The 26,641-nt window shown below is 39.6% G+C and overlaps 1 protein-coding gene across 2 annotated transcripts in view; it reads right to left on the bottom strand.

The window, feature by feature from the left end:
* Window positions 1-26,641, bottom strand: part of LOC146480069 (aldehyde oxidase 3-like) — a 47,298-nt gene that overhangs the window by 16,557 nt on the left and 4,100 nt on the right. The window contains exons 1-23 of one of the 2 annotated variants that reach the window (XM_085110145.1): window positions 24,641-24,979; window positions 19,829-20,034; window positions 18,151-18,254; window positions 16,288-16,349; window positions 16,006-16,104; window positions 14,970-15,046; window positions 13,998-14,062; window positions 12,573-12,765; window positions 11,126-11,211; window positions 10,141-10,260; window positions 9,723-9,746; window positions 9,038-9,140; window positions 7,727-7,797; window positions 7,194-7,271; window positions 6,167-6,271; window positions 5,902-5,968; window positions 4,731-4,831; window positions 4,168-4,326; window positions 3,303-3,383; window positions 3,158-3,199; window positions 1,570-1,662; window positions 965-1,022; window positions 144-296 (exon numbers count right to left, since the gene is read on the bottom strand). In XM_085110145.1, the coding sequence (XP_084966271.1) occupies window positions 144-296; window positions 965-1,022; window positions 1,570-1,662; window positions 3,158-3,199; window positions 3,303-3,383; window positions 4,168-4,326; window positions 4,731-4,831; window positions 5,902-5,968; window positions 6,167-6,271; window positions 7,194-7,271; window positions 7,727-7,797; window positions 9,038-9,140; window positions 9,723-9,746; window positions 10,141-10,260; window positions 11,126-11,211; window positions 12,573-12,765; window positions 13,998-14,062; window positions 14,970-15,046; window positions 16,006-16,104; window positions 16,288-16,349; window positions 18,151-18,254; window positions 19,829-20,034; window positions 24,641-24,864 (2,371 nt within the window). In that variant the 5' untranslated portion in view covers window positions 24,865-24,979. Of the gene's footprint in view, window positions 1-143; window positions 297-964; window positions 1,023-1,569; window positions 1,663-3,157; window positions 3,200-3,302; window positions 3,384-4,167; window positions 4,327-4,730; window positions 4,832-5,901; window positions 5,969-6,166; window positions 6,272-7,193; window positions 7,272-7,726; window positions 7,798-9,037; window positions 9,141-9,722; window positions 9,747-10,140; window positions 10,261-11,125; window positions 11,212-12,572; window positions 12,766-13,997; window positions 14,063-14,969; window positions 15,047-16,005; window positions 16,105-16,287; window positions 16,350-18,150; window positions 18,255-19,828; window positions 20,035-24,640; window positions 24,980-26,641 lie in introns of those variants that run through there. The other variant, XM_085110147.1, reaches the window with a different exon arrangement.

The following is a 26,641-nucleotide window of genomic DNA, read 5'->3' as shown; positions in this document are numbered from 1 at the left end:
ACAAAACTGTGGCGTAATTTTCTGGTGCTAAGACAATACCGCGATGGCAAAGAAATGGTTGAGAGAAAATCAGAATTCAGACCAGTGCAACTAACTTAAAATAAAACAATTAACATCCTAAGCTCCCATACAAAACCACTTACTATCTGCATCGCCTTTCTTCACGGGGTTAGCATGAGGGTCAAAGAACGACTTAGCCGCAATCGCTTCATCTATGCTGAGGAGAAGAGGCTTCTTCAAGTCTTTGTAAGTCACTTTCACAGCCTTAGCTGCTTCATCTGCATGGCACTGAGTATCTGTGAGAAATAAACATTTCACAAGAATCATCAAATATTTAGAATCTAATAAGTATTGATCAAAGAAAATTGAGCTTTCTTAGCATGGACAAAAAGAAAAGGATTGAAGGTCGTGTTCTAGCCACACATCAGTCGTTACTTCGTAAACTGGTTTGATGGGGGTTTAACTTTTGGCGTGCTTGTTTCTGTTCTTTTGTTATCTTTTTTTTTTTTGGAAGAGGAAGGGGTTGGGGAAAGAACTTTAGCCAGTCCAAGATAGATTGATGGGATGCTTTGTTTTCTTTCGTACTCTTAATTTCCTTGGATTATAAGGGATGACTACAAAAGCTGTTGTCGGTTAGTTGTTGTTTTCGTTTTGTTTACGACGGATGTGAGTCATCTTGTTCTTTCATGAAAAAAAAAAAAGATTTTATGGCTAAAAAATAATTGACGGATAATAAAGTTGGTTGCTTTTGTTTCTTTATTTAGTGAACTTGGTAATATTTTTAAAGGGGAAATATTTGAACAAGATAATACTTGCATCGCGGTCAAGACGAGCGCAACAAACGCAGCAGCCAGCTGACTAGTTGGACAGAAAAGGAAAACAACTGATTTGACCGGAAATCCTTCATTTCAACAATAAACAATAAGTAAGGGCTGTACGAAAGTGGCAATGAGCACAAACTCACCAGCAACAATAAGACCCAGAGCTTGACCAGCAAATAAAACATCTCCACTGCAAAGCAACTGTTATAGACAAGACATTATTTTTGTGCTGGTTAACTATTATCCAGTTTTTCGCTTAAGATCAGGCGAGAACAATCACGGATGAATCTCCATCCTTTTTGGTACGTTTTATGAAATCACAGAAAGATAGTAAAGCAGTTTATTTTTCGAGATAAGTCACACTCAGTAGCATCTGTTTGATTTGAAAATTTATAGCTGACACCTGAGTGAGGAAACGACTTCCTGGCTAACCAGCCAATCAGGAGCGAGTAATGTGTTCTCAAGAAGAATGGCCTCGTTTCAGTCTTGCCCAATAGACGTAAAAGATAATGCTGTAGACCACCACAAACAAATAGATCAGCAACACTTTCAGGACGAAATACGGAACAATAAGCCATTAGCCCTTTTATTTGTCGAAAGAATGTATTTCTTCCACATTTGACTTATACTAGATTTCTTTATCACGGTTATCAAACTTATAAAGTCATGGTTTTGTGGTCTAAACACGATAAACATTACACTGCTCTCATTAGCTTAAAGTCGTTATCACATGATTAACTTGTTATACCTCTTCAGGCTCATAACCAGCTTGCATGAAATTATTAACCCCTCCTTTGGGAATGTCTGCAACGGTGATGTATTTGACCACTCCAGGCAATTTCTGAAAAGCAAACAAATGGATAAGAGAAGTGCTTCTAAAGGAATAATTACTGTTCTATTACTGGTCAATACAAATATGGGATCAAAGCCACTCTTGGCGCCTGTTTCGCCAGCCAACTACTTTAGCTTAGAATCCTGACTCACTCAATGTGTTATTTTCATTTACTGTGTTTGCTAAAGGGTGGCTAAAATACGTTAAATTTCACAAACAAATGTTGGAAGAAAAACAGTCAAACTGCAAAAAAAAAAAAAAAAAAAAAAAAAGCACCTAGTAAGATCCTTTCGCGAGCTAATTTTTATGTTCAGACTTAAATTACGGTTTCTGGAATTTTCAATTATTCCAACTCATCTCTTCGGTGCCATTTTCCGCATGAATATTGATTTGTCACAATTACTGACCATGGTCCTTATCGAAACTGATTCGCGATGTTTTTGCCTTTCGAGAGACGTTAATTACTAAGTTGTAAGGACAAATGAAATGCTTTGCAATGGAGGAACACATTTTCAAATAATACTGTTCATATAGTTATGTATAGCAATTTTTACAATAACTGTCCAAATTCTCGCGGGCTGATTGGCTCGTAGCTATTGTCTATAGGAGTACAGACAATAAAAATGACGTCAGATGTAACGCGCGCGCTTTCTCAACGAAAAAAATAGTCAATTCCGCTCGTACTTTTTCCATGTTATTGTAAAAAACAAATCGACGGCAGTTTTCTATGGTCTATACTCTTATAGACCATAAAATGACGCCATAAAATGTCCAAAACTTGGCAGTGAAACCACTCGCCTGCGGCTCGTGGTTCCACTTGAGTTTTGAACATTTTTTGACGTCATTTTATGGTCTATAAGAGTATAGACCATAGAAAACTGCCGTCGATTTGTTAAGTCGACGAAAAGGATGAGAAGGCGGAAAACTTTCGTATGTTTAATCAAACGTCTGATAAAGGTGATGGATATTACTGACACCCTTAACTTCTATACCAAGGGCCTGATTGTGAGCTAAACATGGTTACCGTGGTTTCTTTAGACTCTGAAAAGTAACCATGGTAATCCTGATAAATCTGGAAATCCTGGTAGCGCTGATTTCCTTTAAATTAAAATAAAGATAAACAGCTAGGTCTGCCCTGGTAACCCTAACGTTCCTGATAACCAAGGATAGAAAAAGGTTTAACCAAGGTAACAAAAGTCCGAGTCTATCAGGGTTAGTTGGCTTTTGCGATATGATGTAAAGAAAAAGAAAGAGCTACGGAAAAAAGTGTAATCATCATCAATCAATTTGGTTACTTTTCCAAACAGATTTCAGAAATTCAGCGACCAATTTAAACAAGATGGCATTTTGAGGGCTTTCTTCAAAGTTTTGACAGGGCAGCCGACATCCACTGAAGGATGTGGATTCAAAGTGGCTAAACTGTTCTGGCTACGCGCTGTAAAACTATCTTTATATCAACCTGACCTCTAGTTGCCCTTTTGTAACAATTAATTCAGTTACTTACCAAGGCTTCCGATGAGTCAACAGAATCAATCTTGCAGTTTCCCTGTAAATTAAACGGATAACTTGATATCACTATTGCTAAATCACATGTATCAAGACATGCACTAAGACAGATCACAAGCGACCATGAGTCTACTGGTTCATACCTGCTTGCTTATTACAAAAGCAGCACAGAGTTCACCACCTTGTGTGGGTATATCAGATGCATACTGAGCCTCCCCGGACGTCTGAGAAGAGAAAGAAGATACACATTTGTTGGTAAAGCTTTAAGTGATACGAACGGTGATTCCCGATGTAACAAATAGTTCTTACCCCACTTTCGAGATCCGCTTTGGCACAACGTGTGTAGCATGTACTCAGAAATCAGGGTTATTTTTAATTTTTGCAATTGAATATAGAAAGAAAGCAAATGTGGAATACTAAGTAATGTAACGTCCGTAATTAAATTGTTACAATTTTTTATTGAACAGTTGAAGTAATTTTTTGAGAAATTCTCTTTTACTTTGCCTAAGTCTTACTAAAACTGTAAAACATTATAATTTCTAACTGTTAATGATCAACCTTTCCAAATCTGTTGTTTTTGCCCCTCAATCAATCCAGTCGGGGGACAAAGACCAGAGGAAAGTGAGTGTCTTTATGATCCCAAGAGCCTACAAATCCTGGATTTAAAGGCCGATTTACACGGCATACCTGCAACTGTTGTATGTCATTTTTTTTCCTGTAGCACGCGCTGCTTAAGTCATGAAAATATCGTAAAGAGCTCTGGTCATTCAGTATTGCCTGTGTCGACGAATACCGTTGGGTTTGACACCCTGTTTCAAAATCGTACCACATTTTTCGAGCGGTAAGGACGTTGTAGGTTTAATATACGTTCCGCATCACTGGCTTCTTATTAACGCGTCACATAAAACAGAGACATAACGTCATCTAAATCGGCCTTAACGACACGGAGGTTAATAGCTTTTCAAATTTTTCAAAGCCTTTCTTTCGTTTGTGAGCTGATCGATTTACCTGTAGTTTGGCAGACAGTTTACTCATCGGTTTTGTTAATGGATATTCCTGAGACTGTGTATCATAACTCTGTACTCCAGAGGACACAGGGCGAGTGAAGTTCTCTGCTGCAGACCTGACCCGTGCAGATGCTTTGTCTCCAAGCAGAGACAAGTAGAACTATAAAGAAATCAATCGAAAATTTTTAAATTCAATACAGAATTGCTTCCACGTAAATGGTCATACATGTGCATGTACTTCATCATCCATTGTCACGTTAGTAGTTTTGTGGGTGACTTGGTCATAAGTGCGGCTCGCTAGATTGGTTCCTTAACATAACTAAGACACGTGGTCCCGCTTTTCTCCAATCAGAACCTACATTATGTGGTAAAGTGGGCAGTTATACTGCCCACAACTGCACTGCAATGGTAACTTTTTGTTCAAGCCCACGTTAGCAAGTAAGGGAATGACTTTACCACAAACCCTGACTGATGATTGCCTTCATAAAAGCCAACTTTTGCAACAACAATCAACTTGACGTTGCATTAAAAACATGGCGAAAAAACGAAATCTTTGTTTAGTACCTTGTAAAACAAACCCAACGCCACTGACTTGCGGTATTCTTTGCTGGCACTGGTGGGTGTAGAATCAGGATTGATTTCTTTTGCAAGAGAAGTTAGGGAATCTAAAGTGAAGGAAAGAAAAAAAAAATAAAGTACACTGTCACATAGGTATCTCTGAACAGGCTAGCAATCTCCTGTCGAATTACTATGCAGCCCTGCCCCAACAGAATACTTGTTGTCCACTACCATCCTGAAAGTAATTCCCGCACTGAACAGTTACTGATGAGATCTCCATTAGTTATTACGTCTGACAAAGGTGAACGGGAGCCTGATCTTCCATTAGTCTTTGTGTACCGAGAACCAACATTCTTTGAAATTTGTTGGCTAGTCATATCCCGCGAAACACCGAACCCTTGCTAAGGTTTCTCAAGGGCTTTACCAGGCTGCTTGTAAAAGTAACTCGAGTGATGCCATTAAGTGGTAAGTTTTTGTCCTCTCACTTAATCTTTTTTTTCCTAACAACACAGGTGAATGAGGACTGGCTAAAGTTTGACAAGAAAATTGATTGATTTACGTATTGTTTGATCTAAACCGTGTGTGTTTCTCTGTGGTGAACACAGCTTACTGCCTTAAGTTTGCCTTTATCGTATTCTTGCTTGCTGTTTTAAGGGACATGTTCATGTAATATATGACATTTTTCTGATTGCTGTTCGCTCACTTGAGATAATTATTCGTAATGAAGTTCTTTGTTATTTGCTATGAAATGCAGGCACAATGTTTTTCTTGCAATATTCGTCCTGTGTACTCCGTTTGTTGTTACGCTCACGTGTATACAAGTACACTCACATATTCTGCAAGAAAAACATCTCAAAATCTGGACTACACATAATAAGGCTACTTGATAAATAATATGTTCGATTAAGTAATGACTTCTGCCAATGGTGGACTTGCAGTTCCAAAGCCTAACGTCTCCCTTGGCTAAAATACAACGCCTGATCATGCGAACATTACTGCCTTACAATAGTTACCCCCTCAGATCAAAATTGCTTATGTATCTAATATTGTTTATGTATCTATTTGTGTATTGAGCAAAAAAAAAAATTGCCCTGTTAGTGTATTCATTTGTATTGTATTGTATTGCAAAATGAGTTACAAGCTAGGTACTTCAATCTTATTTAACAGCAAAAATTACCTTTGAGAGTTGCTTCCTCGGTCAGAACTTTATTTTTCAGAAATGTTTCTGTGTTTTTGGCGTGATACTATGAAATTAAAAAATATACAGTTAATGCAACACAAATACATCATAAATTACGGCCAACAGTTAACTACACCTTACTGATTCCTGTTTCAGTAGCATAATATTATTCGCCCAACGCTCCAGAAATCGGCGTTTGGCTTTCTTGTTTGGCATCTTTATTAACCATCCATTAAATAAATAAGTCAGCCGATGTACTTACTGGATATGGTCCTATTCCACCCAACACAATGCTGACAAACTTTACAGTCATGGTTGACATGTCCACCTGAGCATTAAAACCAGCATTCACATAGGCATGGGCATTCTGAAAACAAAACAATCACAAACCAATCAATACCGACTAACGGGCCACAACTACCTTTTTTTAAATGTCAAGGCGGCCACCTGAAATGTAAACAAAGGCCAAGACGTGGCCTGCGAGAGCAGATGCCTTTTCCGGGAAAAGGCATCTGCTCTCCCAGGCTAACCAAGACCTGCAAAAGATCTTCAATTGATAAGAATTAAAATAAATTATCACAGAAACAATAGGAGCGTGTATGTGTTTTTGCAATATCCTCTCTAGCAATAAGCGTAACTGATCACTCGGTTTACATGTACCCATCAGTGCTTGATTTCTACAAAGGTTTTTTGTTTACAAAGTTCAAATAGGGCGGGAAGGACTAGCCACCTACAGATGCCACTACATGTAAACAATGTTACAGCGAGTTACATAGTTATCTTTCTGGCGCGCCTAATTTACGCTTACCTTCGTTTCATTTGTTCACGCTACACCTTTCATACCTTTCGCCCCCACACCTTATAGATCATTACGTATGTAAACGGCCTTTTTTGTCACTCATCTTTTTAAAGCCAGTTTCTTTGCTTAATTTTTTTGTGTGTGTGCACTTCGTTTTCAGTGTTTATAGTTGTGTTTTGCCCTTTTACCGACCACGTGAACCAGTGCAAAATCACCGATAAGGTTCGTTCTTATGGCAGTCGTTTATTTTTGGTTGTTTCTCAGTTACTTATTCCATGTCATCGCTTTTAGTATTATTAACATCTTTTATTTAATGTTCGTCTTTACAAGACCCGTTCTGATACGGGATTATTACCATCGGGATGCGTTTCGCAAAGGTGAAGTCAAAACTAATAAAGTAGAGTGCTGAGTGAACTAGCAGTGGCTACAAACAATGTTCAAGAAATATCCTTATTGTGCTTTGGTAATCTGTTATCACGCAGTTTCTTACCTGAGCTCTTGGCATGATTTTGTAGGAACGCATGATAGTATCTTTCGTATACACAGGCAGCAAGACAGCCCAGATGATCTACAAAGGAAACAAGAAATAGTTATTTTTCTTAAGTGAATTTAAGGCTAATGAGCCATTAAACCACTGACACATAACCGTTATGCCAAGAGTCCGAGAGCCGTCTAACCCGTGTAGATGCATGTTTGCTTGCCTGAAAACATTCAGGTTTAAACGAGTTTGAACCCACGAACGAAAGATATGCTTTTTAATACTTCGATATGAAACTGCACTGTGTTTTTGAATCCGTGCATGAATCTGTAGTGCAACCATTCCTGTGAAAGGTTTATAGCGGTGTTTTCCCACGCATCCTGTAAAAGGTAGTTCTAACTTGACCGACGTTTGTCGACAGTATCCTAACGTTTCTCCATTCAAATGACGACTCCTCTGAAAATAGTAAGACAACTACTTTCGAACTCTACGAAGGTAAAGGGATTTTGTATTTAAGTGAAATTTGTGTTAAAGGATTATCAAACCTTGCCACTCATATCCAGGTTAGTGAACGCTGTTATAGTATACTCAGTCTCTGTTCCCGAATAGCTGTCCCCTGAAAAGAGAAAAACGTCGAAAAACGTTTGGACCGCGTTACTCACAAAGACCCACAAGCGCTCATTTTTAGAGCTTAGTACGCAAACCTATCTATCATTTTAACACTCACAAAACTGAGAAAGGTGGAAAATGAAAATTGCTTGGATGAAACAAAAACTGTAGCCAATATGAGAGCTAAAGTGCAAATTGATCGATGTTTATCAACGTGAATTACCTGCGCAACCATTTTACCCGTTGATGTTTAGCAGGCACTGGCCTCACGATATCAAAAATCCCTGACAAGACTTTACCGGCCAATGCTTGCTAAACGTCTAACAAGGCACCAATTTTCCGAGCAGTAAAATGGTTCTGCAGGCAATTCTCGGTTAGAAGCTTCGGCCTCGTAAGAGGTACAGTTTTTGTTTTAACCAAGAAATAAAACGGAGCGCTTACGGGTTACGGGTTAGGAATGCGGTCGAAACGTTCTAGTCAATATATGTGGCGGTTAGATTTCTGCATAGCTTAATGCCTACTTTAGCAATTCCGATGTATTACTCTCATTAAAACATTTCAACGTTACTTTTTTCTGACAAAAAGAGTGATACGAGGTTTCTCACTATTTGAGGTGGCGAACAACATGCTAAACTAGTTAACTATATAATTCATTACCCTCGTTCGCAGTTGCAGTTTGTTCGCCTGGAAAAGGTTCTGACCACTAAAGCTTCTAAAATCCCAAGAACATTCTCAGTGTCCCCGACGTGTAACCTTAATAAGCTTTAGAGAAAAGCACTCACAAAAAGCAGGGAGAAACGCGTAGTTTGACCCAAATGATAACAGCAAAGTCCTTTAGCGATAGAAGAACATGACGGTTCGACTTTTAAAATGTTCCCAAAAATCTTCTCTTATTAACAGGACAGGCATAGATCATTAAATGTGAAGTTGCAAAAACATCCACCATCTTGGGTTTTACAAAATACAGAATTCATAAGCATATATGACGTACTAAAGGGTTTCTGTAATGCATTATTGGGCGCACAGCCCTTTTCAACTTTTTTCTCAAGTTTGCCAAAATGGGACCAGTCATCTTATACTGCAGGGACACCAACTCTCAGTATATTCTACAAATTAGTCAGTATTTCAAGCTGACTGTTATTACCAACGTAACTTTCTTTGTTTCATAGTTACGCCTAAACAAACATGAAATACCGAGTTGCAGTTGTCATTAGTGACTCCATTTCGTGTATTGTAAGCCAACCTACCAATAATAAGCGAAGCTCCAATGGTTTCAAGGATAAGGACGATATCAGACTGAAATCCAGGGTGCTCGTGAAGAAGCATCATATTTCCGGCAATACTGCCAACCTAGAAGGTTTAAGGTAAATGATTTAAACCCTAATATCCTTGTCCGAAATTAGTTGCTGAGAAAGGTTGCTCGATTTGGACAGTGGCTGCTTGAACATTCTGGGCCGGGTTGTTCGAAAGCCGATTAACGCTAATCCACGATTAAAAACTAACCGAGGTTTTCATCTCGTTTATTAAAAATGTTTTTAAAATCTAATTTTAAACTAGTAGTAAAGAAACGTACAAGTGAAAACTAAGGGAACAAAAATCTTTTTGAAGAGTCTTCATTGATTAGCAATTAAACTCGAATCAAAGTTCATGTTAACCCAGGATTAGATTAGAACCACTGGGCCCTGATCATCAACTGTAAGGCAAAAACACGCTGTCCATTTCGGATGATATATCATTCAATAAAGAGCTGGGAATATAACGGCCCGAATACCGTAAAGTAAATAGCAAAAATTTAAATGCTGCTCAGATGCCAAAAGAACTACATGGAAAGCGACTCATCATACATAAGTCAGTAGTATACGTCATTATATCCTTATCAATTTCTTTACAAAAATTTTAATTACAAAAAGTAAATTGAGTTATGCAACTTACATTTCTGACTGGAACGTTTGCCACCTGTTTAAAAGATAAGACAAAAACGAGAGTAAAATTCGTTTGTTTCAGTAAAACCATTCCTCAGTCGCCTTCAAATGAAAACTAACACTTTTCGATTTAGGTAAGTGTTCATTCCATTTACAGAACCATCAATCAGAACAAAATTTATTCAGTGTTAAACTTTTTATCTTGTTTATAACAGTAGTAAGCAGTTATCGCGAGCATTATTCGCAATCAGTTTTACTACCACTCACACAGGATGTTACACAGGCGATAGTGCAATCAGATCCCCATGATCATTAGTAATTACGGGTATTGCAAAAAGTGCGAAGAATCAGTTCTGCATGAAATACCATTTGGACGATATTTTGGGATAAAATTAGAGACTCGATGGAAACTAAACAAGAGAGCTTACCTTTCTCACGTGATCGGCCATCACTCTAAAGCCATCCCATGCACTGGATATTTTATCCAATACATTAATGAATGTGTTTAATGACACACCACCACCAACTACAATGCTGCCATTGGGTGCCTACGACAATAAGAACAACACAAGTATTGCAATAGACGGGACGTCCCGAGTTGTCCATGGGCTAGCCCCCAAGAGAGCAGACGCCTTTTCCGCCTTTTGTTTCAACCGCCGCGGCAAAGGCGTCTGCTCTCACAAGCTGGCCATGGGCGAGTGAGAAGTCAATACGGGGAGTAGAGTTGACCAGCACTCATTGATTTGGTTTAAATTTTCATTATTTCATGAAAATGTAGGAGACTTCTAGTTGTATAAAGATGGAGAATGATTTCCGTTTCTTTGTGAAACTGAAAAAAAACCCAAACATACCAAACCAAAACAACAACACTAGCCTGACTTCCAAAGCTGAGCAAATGATTGCGTTTCAAGCTGCCATTAGTGATAATCACAGGAAAAGTTAAAGGGTAGATAGTGATGGCTGTACTAAACGCAACTGTTCATCGAATTATATAGAGCAGATGCATATTAATATCCTGTAATGAGCAGAACGAAAATGCTGTACTTATTAATCGAGTGGGTAATAACTAGCTGACAATAGGCCATTTCCGAGTTGCTTTGAACCTCATTTAATATGAAATGGGACTTCGCACACGGTTCATATTATGAAAATTAGTTTTCGTTCATATGCAAGGAAGACTAATTTTCACGTGAAAGATCTGCATGAAGTCTCGTCATCATAATGAGGTTCAAAGCAACTCGCAAATGGGCTATAAAATGAGAGATACCCACTAAGAAAAACTTAATTTTCGCTAGTTTTTTTAATCCTAATCTCTTTTAAAATTACTCGACACCGCGGCCGGGCTCCATGGTAGTGTTTAACTTCTATAGATCTCTAAAGAATCAGATTGAAATACTGCAGTGGTTTACAGACCTCGCTTGTACTTGGAACAGTGTGCAGTTCCTTAATTTGAGCGATGTCGATCATCACATCAAAAGGACCGTCATCCTTGTAAATCCCTGCAAATACGACAAAATATAGTGGGATAAAATAACGCTACGCCATTGAAGGAGCAGCGATTTCATCACACATAGGCGTTATGAAGTGCGTTGAGCCTCAGATTACACAGCGGGGGGAGGATACCGCTTAAATTAGTTGCTGTCTGCAAGCCGTATCCAAAACAAAACCAATCGGCTCTAACTACTATTGAGAATTGTTGCAAATACCACGCACCTCAGCCAGCAGATGAACCGGCGGAAACGACCTTTGAACTCTGAAAACAGTTAACCTTGTGAACCCCAGAAAATGCTGAGACCCCTAATACGATTTTTACACGGAGTATTTAGGTATTCACCGGGTTGTGCTTTAATACTTTTATGACTTCCACCCTCCCCGAACCTCTCTGCACATTTCAAAAGAAAAAGGCTTAACATTTAGAAACCTAATATCAAGTTCTCTCATTCGGGTGCCTCCTTTTCAGCGCAATTTTGGGGTTGCTGTTCAATGACCATTTCTATTACTTCCACGTGGATTATCGTAAGACTGAGCGTTTCCATTAGCCCTTCATTACTGTCTTTCAAGAGCAGTATCTTTGTTCAGTGTTTTATGCTTTCATTTCATCTTAATTAAATTCCACATACTTTAGGTTGTCCATGAAAACTAAAATCTCCTTACTTAATTTGCTTAGGTGCAAAGCTGTGGTATGTTCTTGAATGGACAAAAGTTCGATTGCTTTGTTCGTTCGACACCCATTTCCAATATACACAAACCGGCCATCCTCCGAAGGTTAGTTCAGTCCTGATTCCTCCGCTCTCTGTCACGCAACTCACGCCATGAGTTGCGTGACGGAGAGCAGAGAGGCCATGACTGGACTATCCGAAGGTAAGTGCAAGATGGTTGACCCAGAGTGACTTGAAAAAGAAAAGTTGAAAGGGATCAATGCCTGAATTTATACAAGGGGAAATAGTATAGATAGTTAAGGTGTAGTTACAAATTAGGTATTCCGTGGTGATACGCAAAGAACGTGGATGAAGATAAAAGCAACGGATCTGATCAAAAGAATCAGTCATTTCGGGCTTGAACTACGGTAACCGTTATTAGCACCAGCTGAACGTTCCAACAATGTTGGCCAATATTTTCCGGGTGGCAAAAACTGACACAACAAAACTGTTGAAAAATCGTTCGACTGGTGGTCGAACGACAGCCACCGCACCGGGTGCTCAATGTTGCAAGACTGCTGGAACAACGAAACGTTTTTGAACAGCAATATTAGAACTTTTAGCAGGGGCTTTTAAGTGGTTTAGTGTTCACCGGGAAAATAATTTTCTAATTGGAACGAACATAGAGCCTTAAATTGCAGTCAAAATTATCAGAAAAATACCTTTCCCAGTATTTCCAGACACCAGCCTAACTTTGCTATTCTTGTATTTTGACATCAGTGCATACAAATCAGGTTTTGATGTTGGACAATACCAAAGCACATTGTCCGCTTGGTAACCGGATAAGGTGATGACAGGCTTTCTTGGACACTGCACTTCCCCATCAGAGCATGCGCCAGGGCACCTGGCTATGTCCTATTGAGACAATTAACACGATTACGAGTAGCTAACTATTGGATGGTTCCACGTTTAAAGCCTTTAGCGGTTTTACACGTAATTGAATAAGTATCGCGAAAGAACACTTTTCTAACCATTTAGGTTGGAACAGTTGAGACTGTTAAAGCCGGTTCTTAATTGCACAAGCGTATAAGGCATATTAACATAAAGATAAGAAGACAAAAGATGCCACTTTGCAATAAAAGCACGAGTACAAATCCACCCGAAAGCACGTTTATTATAATTCTGCTTATTTCATTTCCATTGTGAAATAAACAAACTGTCTCTCTTGAAATAAGCACAGCCATAAGCTGACGAAGAAAGGCAGAACTTTCTTTTTGCTGCACTTGTGTTCATCTCATACCGACTCTTGTTACATGTGCGCATGCCACACAATTGGACTTCATTTAACATTTTGTTACTCAGTGACTGTTGTGCGGTGTTGTAACTTGTTAAATAGTTTAATTGTTTACGACAGTAGTAGGAATGTGACGCCAATAGTGGAACGCTACTCTCGCGGTTTCTCTATTCCTCAGTTAATTGTTTCACTTTGAGTGTTCAACAATTCCATTTATATTTTCGACCCACAGTTTTCTTCCTCTCCACACGAAAAACAACTGAGGAATCGAGAAATCACGCGACTAGCGTTCCTGTGTCGACTCATAACCGTACTATCTCCAGTCTCCCGTCTTGCGCGGTATTGTACCCAACCGGAAGTGAAATTTGACACTTCTCTCTGCCTCAAATGCGGGGAAGACAAAATGGTAAGGAATTTGTTTTTCGATTTTCATACGAAAACAACATGAAGAATTGATCAAGCATATTAAAAAAATTCTGTCATGTACACTTTAAGCCATAATGTTCTCACTATTCCTCAACATTCAAACATAGCACATTTGTCGATAAGCCTTATTGAACAACATGCTCAACCACATCATTCCAGCTGAAACAACAGTCACCGGAATTAACCAACAGGAATCAACCGATTTTGTTGCTGGAATCAAGGTCACCCTATCATCGTTGAAGGGCACACATCAATCAGCATTCAAACGACCTCCTCGATTTTTCATTGGAGTATCTTCTGCATTACCTCTGGTAATTCTTATTACAAAATTACCAAAAATATTCCAAGACAAGTGCGGTGGCTGATTTGCACGGAGGAGTAAGCGGGTATCATGCACTACTTGTCATTTAATAAACTCACTGCTTACCTCAATATCTAACGGATCTGAGGATTTTGCAAATGTCTTCATCGCATCCAGGATTGGACGGTAACCTGACATGCCACAGAAACGAGACAATGTAAACGAGACAGTTAAGTAAAAAGCTGGCAAGCAAGGTCTACAAAATCACCATAACAAGGGGGCGTCCTTAGCTGAGGTAGTTCTCCCTTATTTAAAGTATAACAAATATTTACAATGTGTCCTTCCCTTAGAAATCGAAAATGTGAGAGGTTAGGAGTAACAACTATCGAACAGCAAAGTAAACAAACAACGAATAATGGTTAAAAGTTATCGATTCGGCTGAACTTCGAAAACAACTGGGATCATTTTGATTTATCAAGTTTAGTCATGATGCCACACACGATTATTAAGGACGAAAAAAGTACCTTATACTCCCGGAAAAATTCAAATTTACCATTTAAATTCGCGCGTAACGAATTGAACCCTCGACTTAATATCAACGACAGTAAAAAGCAACTGACTTTGCGAGTATAATAAGGCTTTGGTGACTGGTAAGAGCAGTGGTTCCTGCAGAATACAGAAATTCAAAATAACTAGGCTTTATTTGTACCAACAACAAGTTAACCGCATTGGCGTTGAACTATAGTACAGTGAGTTACGGTTGAACATTAATTGATTTTAGTATTTCAGGCCATGAAGTGATTTAAAGCGTGTTAAGCCTAAGCGTACGTTGCCAGATTCACAAAGCCTTACTCGATGTATCCAATGTATTGTTTCTTAACAATGGTGTATTGTTGGACAAACAATAGGCTATTGTTAATAAACACTACATAGGATACATCTTAACTTACGAAGGCTTTAGGAATCTGGCCCCAGAATCCTAAGTAAAACACGAACTCATTGATTTCTCGATCTCTCAGTACAAGATACAACCATAGACGTGTAATTCTTTAAAACAACTTAAAACTCAATACACTTTGCAAAAATTTCACCCAATACCTGTGCAGCGACAGATGTTTCCATCAAAGCTGTCCTCAATCTGTTGCTTGGATGGACTGGGATTCTCCTTCAACAAACTATATCAAAACACAATCAAAAAAAACATTTCTCACATTGATCGTCGGACACACACAGGGCATAGCACCTAAAGCCAGGAACAGCCGATACGACTCTTACGGGTTTCGAGCTCGGCTCCTTGCAAATGGCCCTTTGGAAAACACCGGCTACTTGAAATAAAGCAAAACTTTTGCATTATTGTTTGACTACTTAAACAGGAAGTTCTAGTATAAAAGTGCCTCCCTGGTCGTTTTCACTTTCAACGGTCTGCAATCACCCACTACCGCGCATACAACTAACAAACAAACATGCATATTTTGTATGAACATTTGTAATAGAGTTTGTTTCATTTTCAGACTGAATGCACGTCAAAAGAGTAAGAATTTATAGCTTACATTACTGTGGTGAAATTTCAGTTGATTTTTTATGAAATTAAAGGCACATAGTGTATTTATTACAAAGGGTACTCAAATCAACAACTTGCCACAAATTTTATCGTACAACGCCACTGCCAAGCTCAGGGAAACGCGCACAGCAGAGATGATTGGACGGTTTCGAGTTTGAAAATTTGGATTGGTTGAGAAAGTAGTACAAGCTGTTTAAACTTAACACACATCATGAAAAAGTGAAAGCAAAGAAATATGGTAAATTACTTTTGTCACTCGAACGAAAACCACTCACGCCTTTGAGTGTGCTGAACCAACTACAAAACATCGTAGCCGACCATAACATGCTCGCACTCGTATCTTGATGGCTGGTTATCGGTTTAATGGTGCTTCGAGTTGTGATTCCACTGTTATTAACAATAACACCCCCTTCATCCCACAACTTAGGGTACGAAACTCAAATTTACAAAACAGACACTTTTTACGCAAATGTATCCAGACAGAGTCGTAAATGAGTTGTATGCATGTCCTGTGACTGACAGTGATTGGTTCTACATGTATTAAACAATATAGGCTACCCAATTTCCACCAACCTGTACATGTTCATTACAAATCCTGGTGAACAATACCCACACTGACTGCCGTTATGTTCCGCAAGTCTTTCCTGAACTGGATGGTATCCATCAAAACGGCTGCAAGTAAAACGACATCACAATGATTATTAATGGATTAATTACTGCACCTTTGGAGCCTACTAGGAGAAGCAGAAGACAGTTTACAGGAGAGCCTTCATTGAAATGACGTCTGACCTTTTCGTTAAGATAAGAACAAAAAGCTTTCCCTTAGTAAAGATAAGTTGAGATCACTAGACTTACTTGCCAATGCCTTCGATGGTTGTGACACTTGCACCATTAACTGCGCACAATGGGAAAAGGCACTACAACAAAAAAAACTTTAAGTTCCATTTGCTTCAACATGACTTCAACACCTTGTTGAACCAAATGTCGGAGGCGTTTGAACAGGTCGTTCAGCATTGTTGAAAGCGTAAAAAAGTGTTCCAAACTTGTTGAAAGTGTGTTGAATCCAATTTAAATTTGTTTAAACTTTCATTCAACATTTTCCTTCGTTCTTGAAAATGTTGAATGGCGTTGAAATCGTTTGAACACTCCGTTCATCCAACATTCGCCTAACATCCGTTCAAATTTTGTTGAACGAATGTTAGTCAAAAGTTGAAAATGTTTAAACGGGCCTTAAAGGTATGTATTACGAAGGACTTAATGCAGTGCATGAGTTTCTTTGGAGCACCAAAACTCTCCACAGTAAAATTTGCCATTCTAGAACTTAGGGAAACATAGCACAAAAAATACTGGTTACCTATCTCCTACGTGCCAAGCGCCGCATAAGGCCTCAAGGCACTTTAATTATACCGAGAAAAACTGCTAGAAGTGAACTCAAGATCATGACACGAAAAAGAGGTTTTCTGAAACAATTTGAGAGATCTAGCTACACTTTAAAACTAGCCAGTAATCACATTTCTTACATGGCGAAATTTTTAGACGTAACTACATCTTTTCTGGCTCAACTTCCGATTTAAAAGGAATTTTACCTGGTACCTTACTTTTATTTAAATTTCAAACTTTACGAAAATTACTATTTCAAATCGGATTTCAGGTTTTCCCATGAAAGTACTTTTTGTGCCAGGTTTGCACCATTTCTGAAATGGCGGATTTTGCAGCGAAAAAACCTCTTAAATAATGTGTCCGTAACATGAGATTCGTATACTCCGAGTATACAGACTGTTTGACGCCAGTCCACACTAATCCAGCTGAAAACAGCGTTTTCGGCCTCCTCCACCCTCCTCCATAGCATCAAGTGTTTTCATTTTTCGCTATCATTTTCACACCCTTTTTCCAAAAAAAAACGCTGAATACCCAGTTGAGCATGAGCTCGTTACCGATGTGACGTCAGCGTTTTCCAAAAGTTCAGTTATCGGTGTTCGTACAGATACACCAAGCCGACTTTTTTAAATTTATCCACTCTGGAGTGCGTTGTAAAAAATTCGTTTTCGGCGGTCGACGATGGTGGATAAGTGTGGATGGATGATTAAACCAGAGAAAAAAAGGCATGCGTTTTCAAATTTACCTGGATTACATGAAGTGTGTATATTTGAAAGTGAAATCGAAAATAACCTTTGTCGCCCATTTAGGTTAGGTTGGAACGGTACTATCTACAAATCTACAATTTTCCTATAATTTTTTTTATAATAATTATAAAAAAAATTATAGGAAAATTGTAGATAATTATTATCTACATTTTTCTGTTCTTTTCGAAAATTGGGAGATTTTCTCTCACTGTTAATGCCGTGTACTGGAAGTGAAAGCCTTTAAGTCACTCCTCTCCTAAAAGCGCAAAAATTCAAAAATGAAAGTTAGGTGATTGTTTTTCTAACTGTGAAACATGAGCAGTTCATATTGGGGGGTAACATTTTCAAGTCAATCAGCCTACTCCTTAAAGCGCAGAAAAAAATATTACTTTAGCACTTTAACCATTTGATTATCACAACGGTTCTCACAGCAGGTACATCTGCAGTACGATTCTAGTAAACATCGTTACAAAAAGTCTGTTCAAATGTAGTTTTTCTCAGTGCCCGGGCGAGAAAAGGCATGATGTGCAACCTGCTCTTGTTTTTTTTTTAAAAAAAAAAAACAAAAAAACAAAACAAACGTCGCTTCGCTTACAGAGTTGACAGCCATCGTTGCAACTTTACTGGTGCTCAGATCCTGTCTTGTTACTGCTACCACACAGCATCCACACCCTCCCTCACGGCACATCACCTTTGTACCTAGGAAAAATCGCCGGAGTATTTAAATTACACACGGCATCTAGAATAGCTCACAAAATAAAACAAAATCATATTTACAGCTGTGGCAACAAGTGTATTGCAAAATAGTGTAAAAGCTCCTTTACGGTAAGCCTCACGGGACTTCTTGAGTTGTAGACCTCTAGAATGCAGGCTCATTAGAAAGGAGGTTATAAAAAATCGAGGAAACGGTCAAATCGCGACTTTTGAACACAAGTAGTTGAGTAAGCTTTTCAAAGTGTTTCCTCACAAATGAGTGAAACATTTTATTAGCAGTAATGGTCGTCAGACAATTCCTCTCCTACCTTGACACAATAATACGTTTGTACATTGAAGACCAACTGAACGTTTCCTTTCGACAAACGGACTGACTGTACGTGTTTTGAAGGATTTCTTTTTTTTCTAACATGGACAGGAGGGGGTCTTAAAAGAGACGGGGGGAAGTTATATTAAAAACTTACAAAAGGGAGCTCAATAAAGCTTTTACAGTATGGTGGTCAATGAAAGCCCTGTCGTAAGGTATTAACATGCACAAGTACCATGCAGTTCAGCTGTATAAATCCAAAAAGTATTCTCACGACATTTTACTTCTCATACCAGCATGGCAAAATGATGCTACATTAGCCTGTGGTGATGATGTAATGTACAGCAACAACTGGCAAACTCAAACCTCTCGCTAATCTCGTACACAGATCTTCTCACTCTTCGGAAGAGAACATCTGATAAAATTTGATTTTATGTGTCAGGTATGAGACACATAGCACAACTGCGCATGGTCAACATTTGTAGCAAAAAAGACTGCTTACGAATTGCCCAAAGTGGATTTTCAAGATCACTTTGTCGCTACAAATGTCGGTAATATAATATTTCACCTACCGTATTTAGAAAAAAAATTCAATGATTTCAAGTTTCTGGGAAAGAAGAAAGCCCATACTAAAATTTCCTTGACAATGGTGGACTAAGTGCGCGAGTTGTATTAACATAGAAGTTAATTGTACGCGTCAGATTGCCCAGCCAAGTATGTTTATAAGAACTTGTCGTAGTTTAATGAGAAACCACTTTCACAGAAGGACAGAAGTGTCAAGGTAAATGCGTCTCAGTGCGTGCAAAGCAAAGGTGAAAATGGTTGCATCGGACCATTTTCATTGACAAATCGGATTGGAGAACGTGATCGATTTTACCACATGTTTTCTCCGAAGACAAACATCTGGGTACAAGATTAACCTCTCACCAGTAATAAAACTTCTTTGGTTACAATAATTATTTTGAAGCAAATGTCTCTTATTTTACGTGAACCTATACATGACTTGTTATCAAGCAATAAAATCCGTCCAACAGTGCTTGTTCTATTACTATAAAAGCCAAAAAGAAAGTGAAAAGAGCACTTAGAAGTAGCTAGGGAGAGGCACTCGTCTGCAGCTTGCATTTCCCCAACACGTCAATTTCACAATAAAGTAACTATCCCTTGTTCCTTAAGAATAACTGAAGAAAGAAAGTTTTCGGCTTTTTATTTGTTAATAATAGTACAGACATCTATCAATGTAAATTTCAGATACCTTGAAGTCCTGGTTGGTTTCTTATCCACTCATTCAGACTCATTGCGGGATCAGGATTGGCGACTGTATATTGTGCACCATTCACAGTAAAGCTGATCTCACTAACAGGGGAGGGGACAGACCAAAATGTGACGTCCTTCCTGCAGGTCTTGCATTTGCCATTGTAAAGGCCGCTGGATAATACTTCTTCATTCTCTGGAACAAGTCTGTAGAGATCACAAAAGGCAGTAATTAGCTGCTTAAGATGGTCTTCCACTCAAAATTTGAACACCATTTCTGTCTGTTTGTTGGAGACAAATTCTTTTTGTACCAGTGGTCAAATCATCACCGTGTGTTTTTGTGTGTTTTTGTGGTTTCTACAGCGAGACAATTAAGCATTTTCTTCTTGAATGTCCACTTTATTCTGCCCCTAGAATTAACCTGCTCTCCTCTGCTGCTCGCATATTTGCTGACAGGTGGTTTTCCATGTCTAAAGCACAAATAGTATCAGTTTTTTCTCTTAGGATCACAGTTACTTTCTCCTAAGCAAAATAATGATCTATTTTTTCATGTCCAGTCTTTTATATCTGAATCGACGAGATTTTATAAAAGTACCTAGATGTATATTTTTTCCACCTGTTAGCATTGCTTAATGCTGCTTTTTGTCAATTTTGCTGCCGCTCTGACTAATTATTATTTAATGTTAATTTTTTCAATTCAATGTTATTTCGAAGTGAGCCCTCTCGATGAGTTTTTTTTTTTTTCTCTTAGGGCAAACTTCGGCAATAAAATATGTTTAAATAAAAAAAAAAATCATCACTTGGTGATGCTAATGACAACTTTGATTGACATTCTGTTGCTATAGTAACCATGCTAAGGACCCCCAACAATGAAAATAGTGGTACTCGCCTCAGAAGGGATATCTAAAAAAGTATTGAACCTTTTCACATCAAAGAAACATTTTTAATACAAACTTCAATAGTAGTTCTATGCTGTGAACCGCTAAAACCCAACATTTTTAATGTCTGGGGTGCTTTATCTAGCTCCGTTTAGGAAAAAATTAAAGGCATCAAGATAATTAATCAATAAAATGAGAGTGATATGAGAAGATATCAAGACTTTTTTTGAGGTTCTCAGCATGAAACTACATTATGAGAAATATAAGTCAAATTTTGGTGCGAATCAGGTAAATAATGTTTGAGACATTGTTCATAGGATTTGGTCATATTCTGAAAATTGCGCAATTGAGAAAATCAAACTTTAATTTACTAATTAAATAAACAAAGGTCCTTTGTGAACATAAGTGAACATGAATAGGCTACACCATCTTTTTCCTGTGCCTTAGCGGTTTTTGGCTTCCTTTTTCCTCGAAGCAATCTTCTTCTTGTCTCGTTTTCTGATCGTTCCTTATAGTTTGCTTTTGCTACTCCACTTCTGTCAGAATGTTCACGATCAGTCATACAAAACTCTCCATGAGAGATTCTAAGCTTGTCAAATACTTTGATATAAGTCTGGGATCCAATGTTAAAATGGGCTACAGTTTTATAAACGCGTGATTACTAAACTTGACCTGAAACCTACCAGGAAAGAGCAGCGATGCATTGAACAGATGTTCGGAACTATGCGGAAGAACGTGGAGGTGTACAATGTGAAAATCGAATCACTGGTAGTAGAGGGGTTTTCCTTAGAAGTGGAATGCATTAATGCTGAAAAGGACATTCTTAAATTCTTGCCGAACCTTAATGTCCCGAGTTTGAAAAAGCAGTATGACCGTTTGAGACGACTGCCCTTAACTGAGGAGGAGACAGGAAGCGATTCTATATCAGTACACGTCATTCTAGAGGCAGACGATTATCAGCGAATACCAACAACTGAGCCTCTAATCTTGGGAGCCAATCCGGACAAGGACCCTTGGGCTGAATTCACAATGCTTGGTTGGACTATCTATGGCTGACAACCTGCAGATGAGAGTGGTGTAGAAAAGCAGTTCCTCCTGAAAACTGGGCGAGAAGAATTTGAAAGGTTGTGTTCTCTGGAGGTTCTCAGGCTTTCGGTACCGAAACACACCGGAACGCCTTGGTACACAAAGAGTTTCTACAGCAACTGACGAAGACACCCGATGAGCACTATGAGGCGAAAATTGCCGTGGAAGGAAAATCATGGTATGCTCCGTATGAACAAGAGGTTGGCAGCAGCTCGACTTAATAGCACTGTAAAGACGCATGAGAGAATGGGAAGACCGGAGGAGTATCACGAGATAATGCGGGAACAGATTATGAATGAGATCATACAACCATGCGCCTCCCCTTCCGACGGGGGAGGTCGTGCACTTCGTATCTCATTCAGCGGTCATCTGGGAAGATACTGGAACGACCAAAATGAGAATCATTTATAACTGTTCAGTAAGGGCCAACATACAAAGCCTATCTTTGAACGACTGTTTGGAAACAGGACCACCACTGCAACCAATACTGTTTGATATCCTTGTGTGCAATCGGATGCGAATATGTAGATCAGATCAGAGTACACGAACAAGACAGAGATGCCCAACGAGTCCAATGGTACGATAACCTTACCGACCGAAAGGTGACCGAATACCGCTTTACAAGAGTAATATTTGGGAATACCTCGAGTTCTTATATCCTGGGGGCAACTCTTCAAAAGTACTGCAGTAAAACAATGCAAGCCGTTACAGAGCAGCCAATCAAAAAACTGAAGTCCCCAGAGTCTCTCCTGACGACTATACCGCTGACCAAAGAAACTGAGGACTCTGGGTATCCTAATATTTATTCTCTCTTGAAAAAAAAAAGGAATCACTCCATTTTTAGTAAGATTTCAAGTTCTAGTCACAACCACCCGCTCAGGAGCTTTTTACCAGTCGCTAAAAAATCATCTTTTAGCTTAAGGACTAAGCAGAGCCAGTGGCCTAAAGTTAATATTGCCGGACAGATTCAAAGAAAGCTTTTCTAATAGATTAGCCCTTAGATATAATTTAGTTATTTAGTAAACTCTATTTTTTCCACACTACTTGTATTTTATTGCTCATTTTCTCCATCACTAACTTGTCAATTTGATATGAAACTTAGCAAATGTTAGTAAAGAGATGATGATGATTATCATCATCACTATTACTGAGACGGGGAAGTGCCAAGAGAGATCCAGAAGTGGAAAGCGTGGGTCAGCAGTCTGCAAAGAGAGCCGATCATCACTGTTCCACGGTATGTCTTCACAGCGCGTCGAACCCACTTCGAATTCACGGGTTTTCAGATGTAGGTAAGGTTGCTGTTTGTGTTACGATTTAAGTTGTGACTTACCAACATTCCCTGGCGGTCGACCAAAACTTACTTGTTGCCAAAACAGGAATCGCACCAAAGGATATGAGCATTCCACGGTTGGAATTGGTCGCAGCTCACACCTTAGCCGAACAACAGAGCAGCGTGAGCAAGGCCTTAACGTCCTTTCCCATTGCGTGCTACCACAACTGGGTAGATAGCACAACAGTAATGTGTTGGCTTGCAAACCGCGGAGAGTGGTTTACATTTATTGGCAATCGTGTGAAGAAAATTAGAAGACTTACAGATTAATTCCTTGAGGAAGTACGTTCCCACAACAGAGAATCCCAGCGACCTTGGGACCCGTGGAGCAGCACCACACAAACTCAAGGAACCCTGATTTAAGGGTCCAGCTGGCTCTCCGACGAGAAAGGAAGACCGGAGCAACCAGAAGTCCTGGAAACAGATGCAGCGAAGAAGGAGGAAGCAATGATGTCCACAGAAGATACGACGCAAGGAGCATTGAAAAGCTGGTCGGAAGGTCTCTTGAGCAGGCACCCGTACTGGAAACTTCTGCGAATAACGGCTCTCAAGAACTATCGTGTGAAAGTCCTAAGAGGAGATTGCTAGACGGTTACGATACCTCAAGACGTGTGGAGGAAACGTTGGCTCAACGATTATCTTGTTTCCCTACAGAAGCGTTTTCAACGCGGTTCTACAGCAAAGGACGGAGTGGCTCTTAGAAAAGGCTCATTTGTACTCATAAAGGATTCAACCAAGAACCGAGCTAACTGAGAGTTGGGTGCATTGTTGACAAAATCATTCGAAAGGACGGAGTTACAAGAGGATAAAGGATCCTTACTGGCAACGGATGTCATTGAGAGGCCCTTTTCAGCTACTGTGTGACTTAGAGATCAGTGGTGCAGGTAATGACCTGGACATGGCCTTTGAGGCGGTTGAAGGGTGCAGAGATCAGCATGGACCAGCGATTAGAGCAAGACGAGAAGCAAGCCGAAATACAGATAAACTGAGTCGGCGTGGTTGCCAATGAGAATGATGAGGACTGACACGCTTATCAGCAAGCAGTACAGGACTGGTATTAAAGTTGGCAGCACTTTAATAGGGGGAGCGTGTGGAAAAATGCGTGACATTGCGTGACTTTGAGTGACTAACACACCCCGCTTTGGGGACCAGAGGTTGCGAGCTAATTCGGTTTGTGACTTTGTTGATTACACTTATAAATTGAGTAATCAATTTATTTTATTAGTTGTATCGAGAAAAGGGATTAAAAAGAGAATACTTGATTTTACAGTGAAATTGCGAGTTCTTCAGTGTCTAAGGGAATACGTGACGGGGCCAACAACCCGCAGAGGCACAACCACCTGTTAATCTCAAAGGCACGATTATTTTGAGTGGAGGTGAAGAACTCATTTTTTCCAACCACATAAGGGACACAACAAACGGAGGTTTGACGCAGACATACGGCTAGCAGTCTGATCTTGCAAAACTAGGCAGCATTCGAAGCACTCACATAGAATCCAAAACCTTCATATCAACAAACCTAAATCCACTGATCGATGATTGCGTGTGTGCACTCTCCTCACAATCGGTAAGTTTGGGCTTCTTGGTCCCTTGCTGAATTTTCCGGGCAGAAGCAGAGCTACTTGTGTCCTTCGAAATCGAGGAGCCACGATCACTCGTGCTAGCAGTCTTGTTTTCCTGTTTAGTATACTGGTTTCCATGAAATTTGCGTTTCTTTGAGTAACCACTGCGGAATTTAGGCATACCGAAGAAATAACGAACGAGAAAGACAAAGCATGAAGTTCCTCACGGTAGAATTTCGATGGATCTGAGCCAAAATGGCGGAAAGCAGTCGAAAGTTAGCAAAGCGTTACTGGTGCATATAATTAAGCGTATATTGAACTGTCACGGTGCAATTCGTAGACAATATTCCCTTGGGGAGACCAGACGGGCTATTTGGTCCTTATGATGGGAATTTATTTAGCAGCATGCTAGGTTATTCTAACTGTAAACAATCCGTTGCTATTCGCGTTGCCATTATAAAAACGCTCACTGCTTCAGGAATTTTGCTATCTTTTACGGTTGATTTTAAATGAAAGACAGCTGAATAAGGGAGTGTTCATTATTTATGGGGAGGGGGGGGGGGGCTGGCAAATGGGGAAACGGAACGTTTGGAACTTTTTGTATCCCCCTCAATGATGAAGGATAACTTTTTTTGCTTCCCCCCCCCCCCAGATAGAAAATGTAAACGTTTTTGACCTCCCCCCCCCTTCATGATGCATTTATTATCAAACCATACTTTCATCCTCCACTTAGCGCTTTACTCGCCTGCTTTTTGCTTGCTCCACTAGCAGTAGAAGAAACTATTACGTAAGTTAATGCACAGGTTGAAGTGATACAGAGTGCAATCACTAGTCTGAAAAATACCACAAGGCAGCTAAAGCCCGGGGGGGGGGCACTCCCCTATATAAGCTATATAGGTATGTGCCGCCCCAAAGGGTATGGTTTTTGAGCCGTTTTGGTCTGAAAATGGGTATAGATTTTGACCATTATGGTCTTAAATCGGGTATGGTTTTCAAGGGAACCACGAGAGAGTATAAATTTGTCTTTTCAATTCCAAATGAATAATAGAGAAAGAGAAGTATCTAAAATATATCATTCGGGTTGAATTTCGGGTAAATTTTACCAATTCTTGACTTCGGCACTGATGCGAAGCTTAATTACGCTACAAGCCAGGTCTGAAAACGGGTATGGATTTTAGAGGCCAGGTCTAAAGACGGGTGAGGAAAATGGCATGTTTTGGTCTGAAATAGGGTCAGGATTTGGAGGACCGGGCGGCACACCCCTACCGAGAATTCCAAGGAGTACCCCCCCCCCCCCCGGGAGCTAAAGAGGGTGTTTGTGCAACTGGCAGGCACTCAAAAAAAAGTGGAGTGAGTAGGAGGCGGAAAGAGGCCAAGAGAAAGGCAAAACAGAGGAAAGAAAAGAGAAAAGACTGTGCCAAGCTCCAGTTGTGGAGTCCTTGACTGGGCAAAGTGCAGAAGAAGTTATATTGCCACTGTCAGATGACATGATCTGCCTGCAAAACACTGACAGCCTTCACCCAACCGTTCTAGTGAAAGGCCTAGATCAACTTATTTCTGAGGGCGGCCTATCTGTTGGTGCAGCCAGTGAAATCCAAACATATCTAACTAGCAAATCCATTGAATGGACCCATTTGCTGTGTAAACTATTGGTGTGAGATTATGGTTTGATTTATTGTGGTACAAGTACATTAAATGTCATGCAGTTCTGGAAGAATTTAAACTTCAAACTTCCCCCCCCCCCCTCTCCCCCAGATCTAGAGTAAAACCTTTCTGACCCCCCCCCCCTAAATAGGGGAGTAAACTTCGCTTACCCCCCTCCCATTTGCCAGCCTCCCCCCCTCCCAATAAATAATGAACTCTCCCTAAAGATTGCATTGACATTGGCCTGGAAAATTTCAGTTTCTGACTAAAAAAACTGAATTTTGGACAGAAGATCACCTTAATATTTATTGATT

This window comes from Pavona decussata, unplaced genomic scaffold (genome assembly GCF_977016875.1).
Source record: "Pavona decussata unplaced genomic scaffold, jaPavDecu1.1 SCAFFOLD_56, whole genome shotgun sequence".
NCBI classification, from domain to species: Eukaryota; Metazoa; Cnidaria; class Anthozoa; order Scleractinia; family Agariciidae; genus Pavona; species Pavona decussata.
Note: the sequence above shows the minus strand (reverse complement) of the source record. Positions and strands in the feature narration are given on the sequence as shown.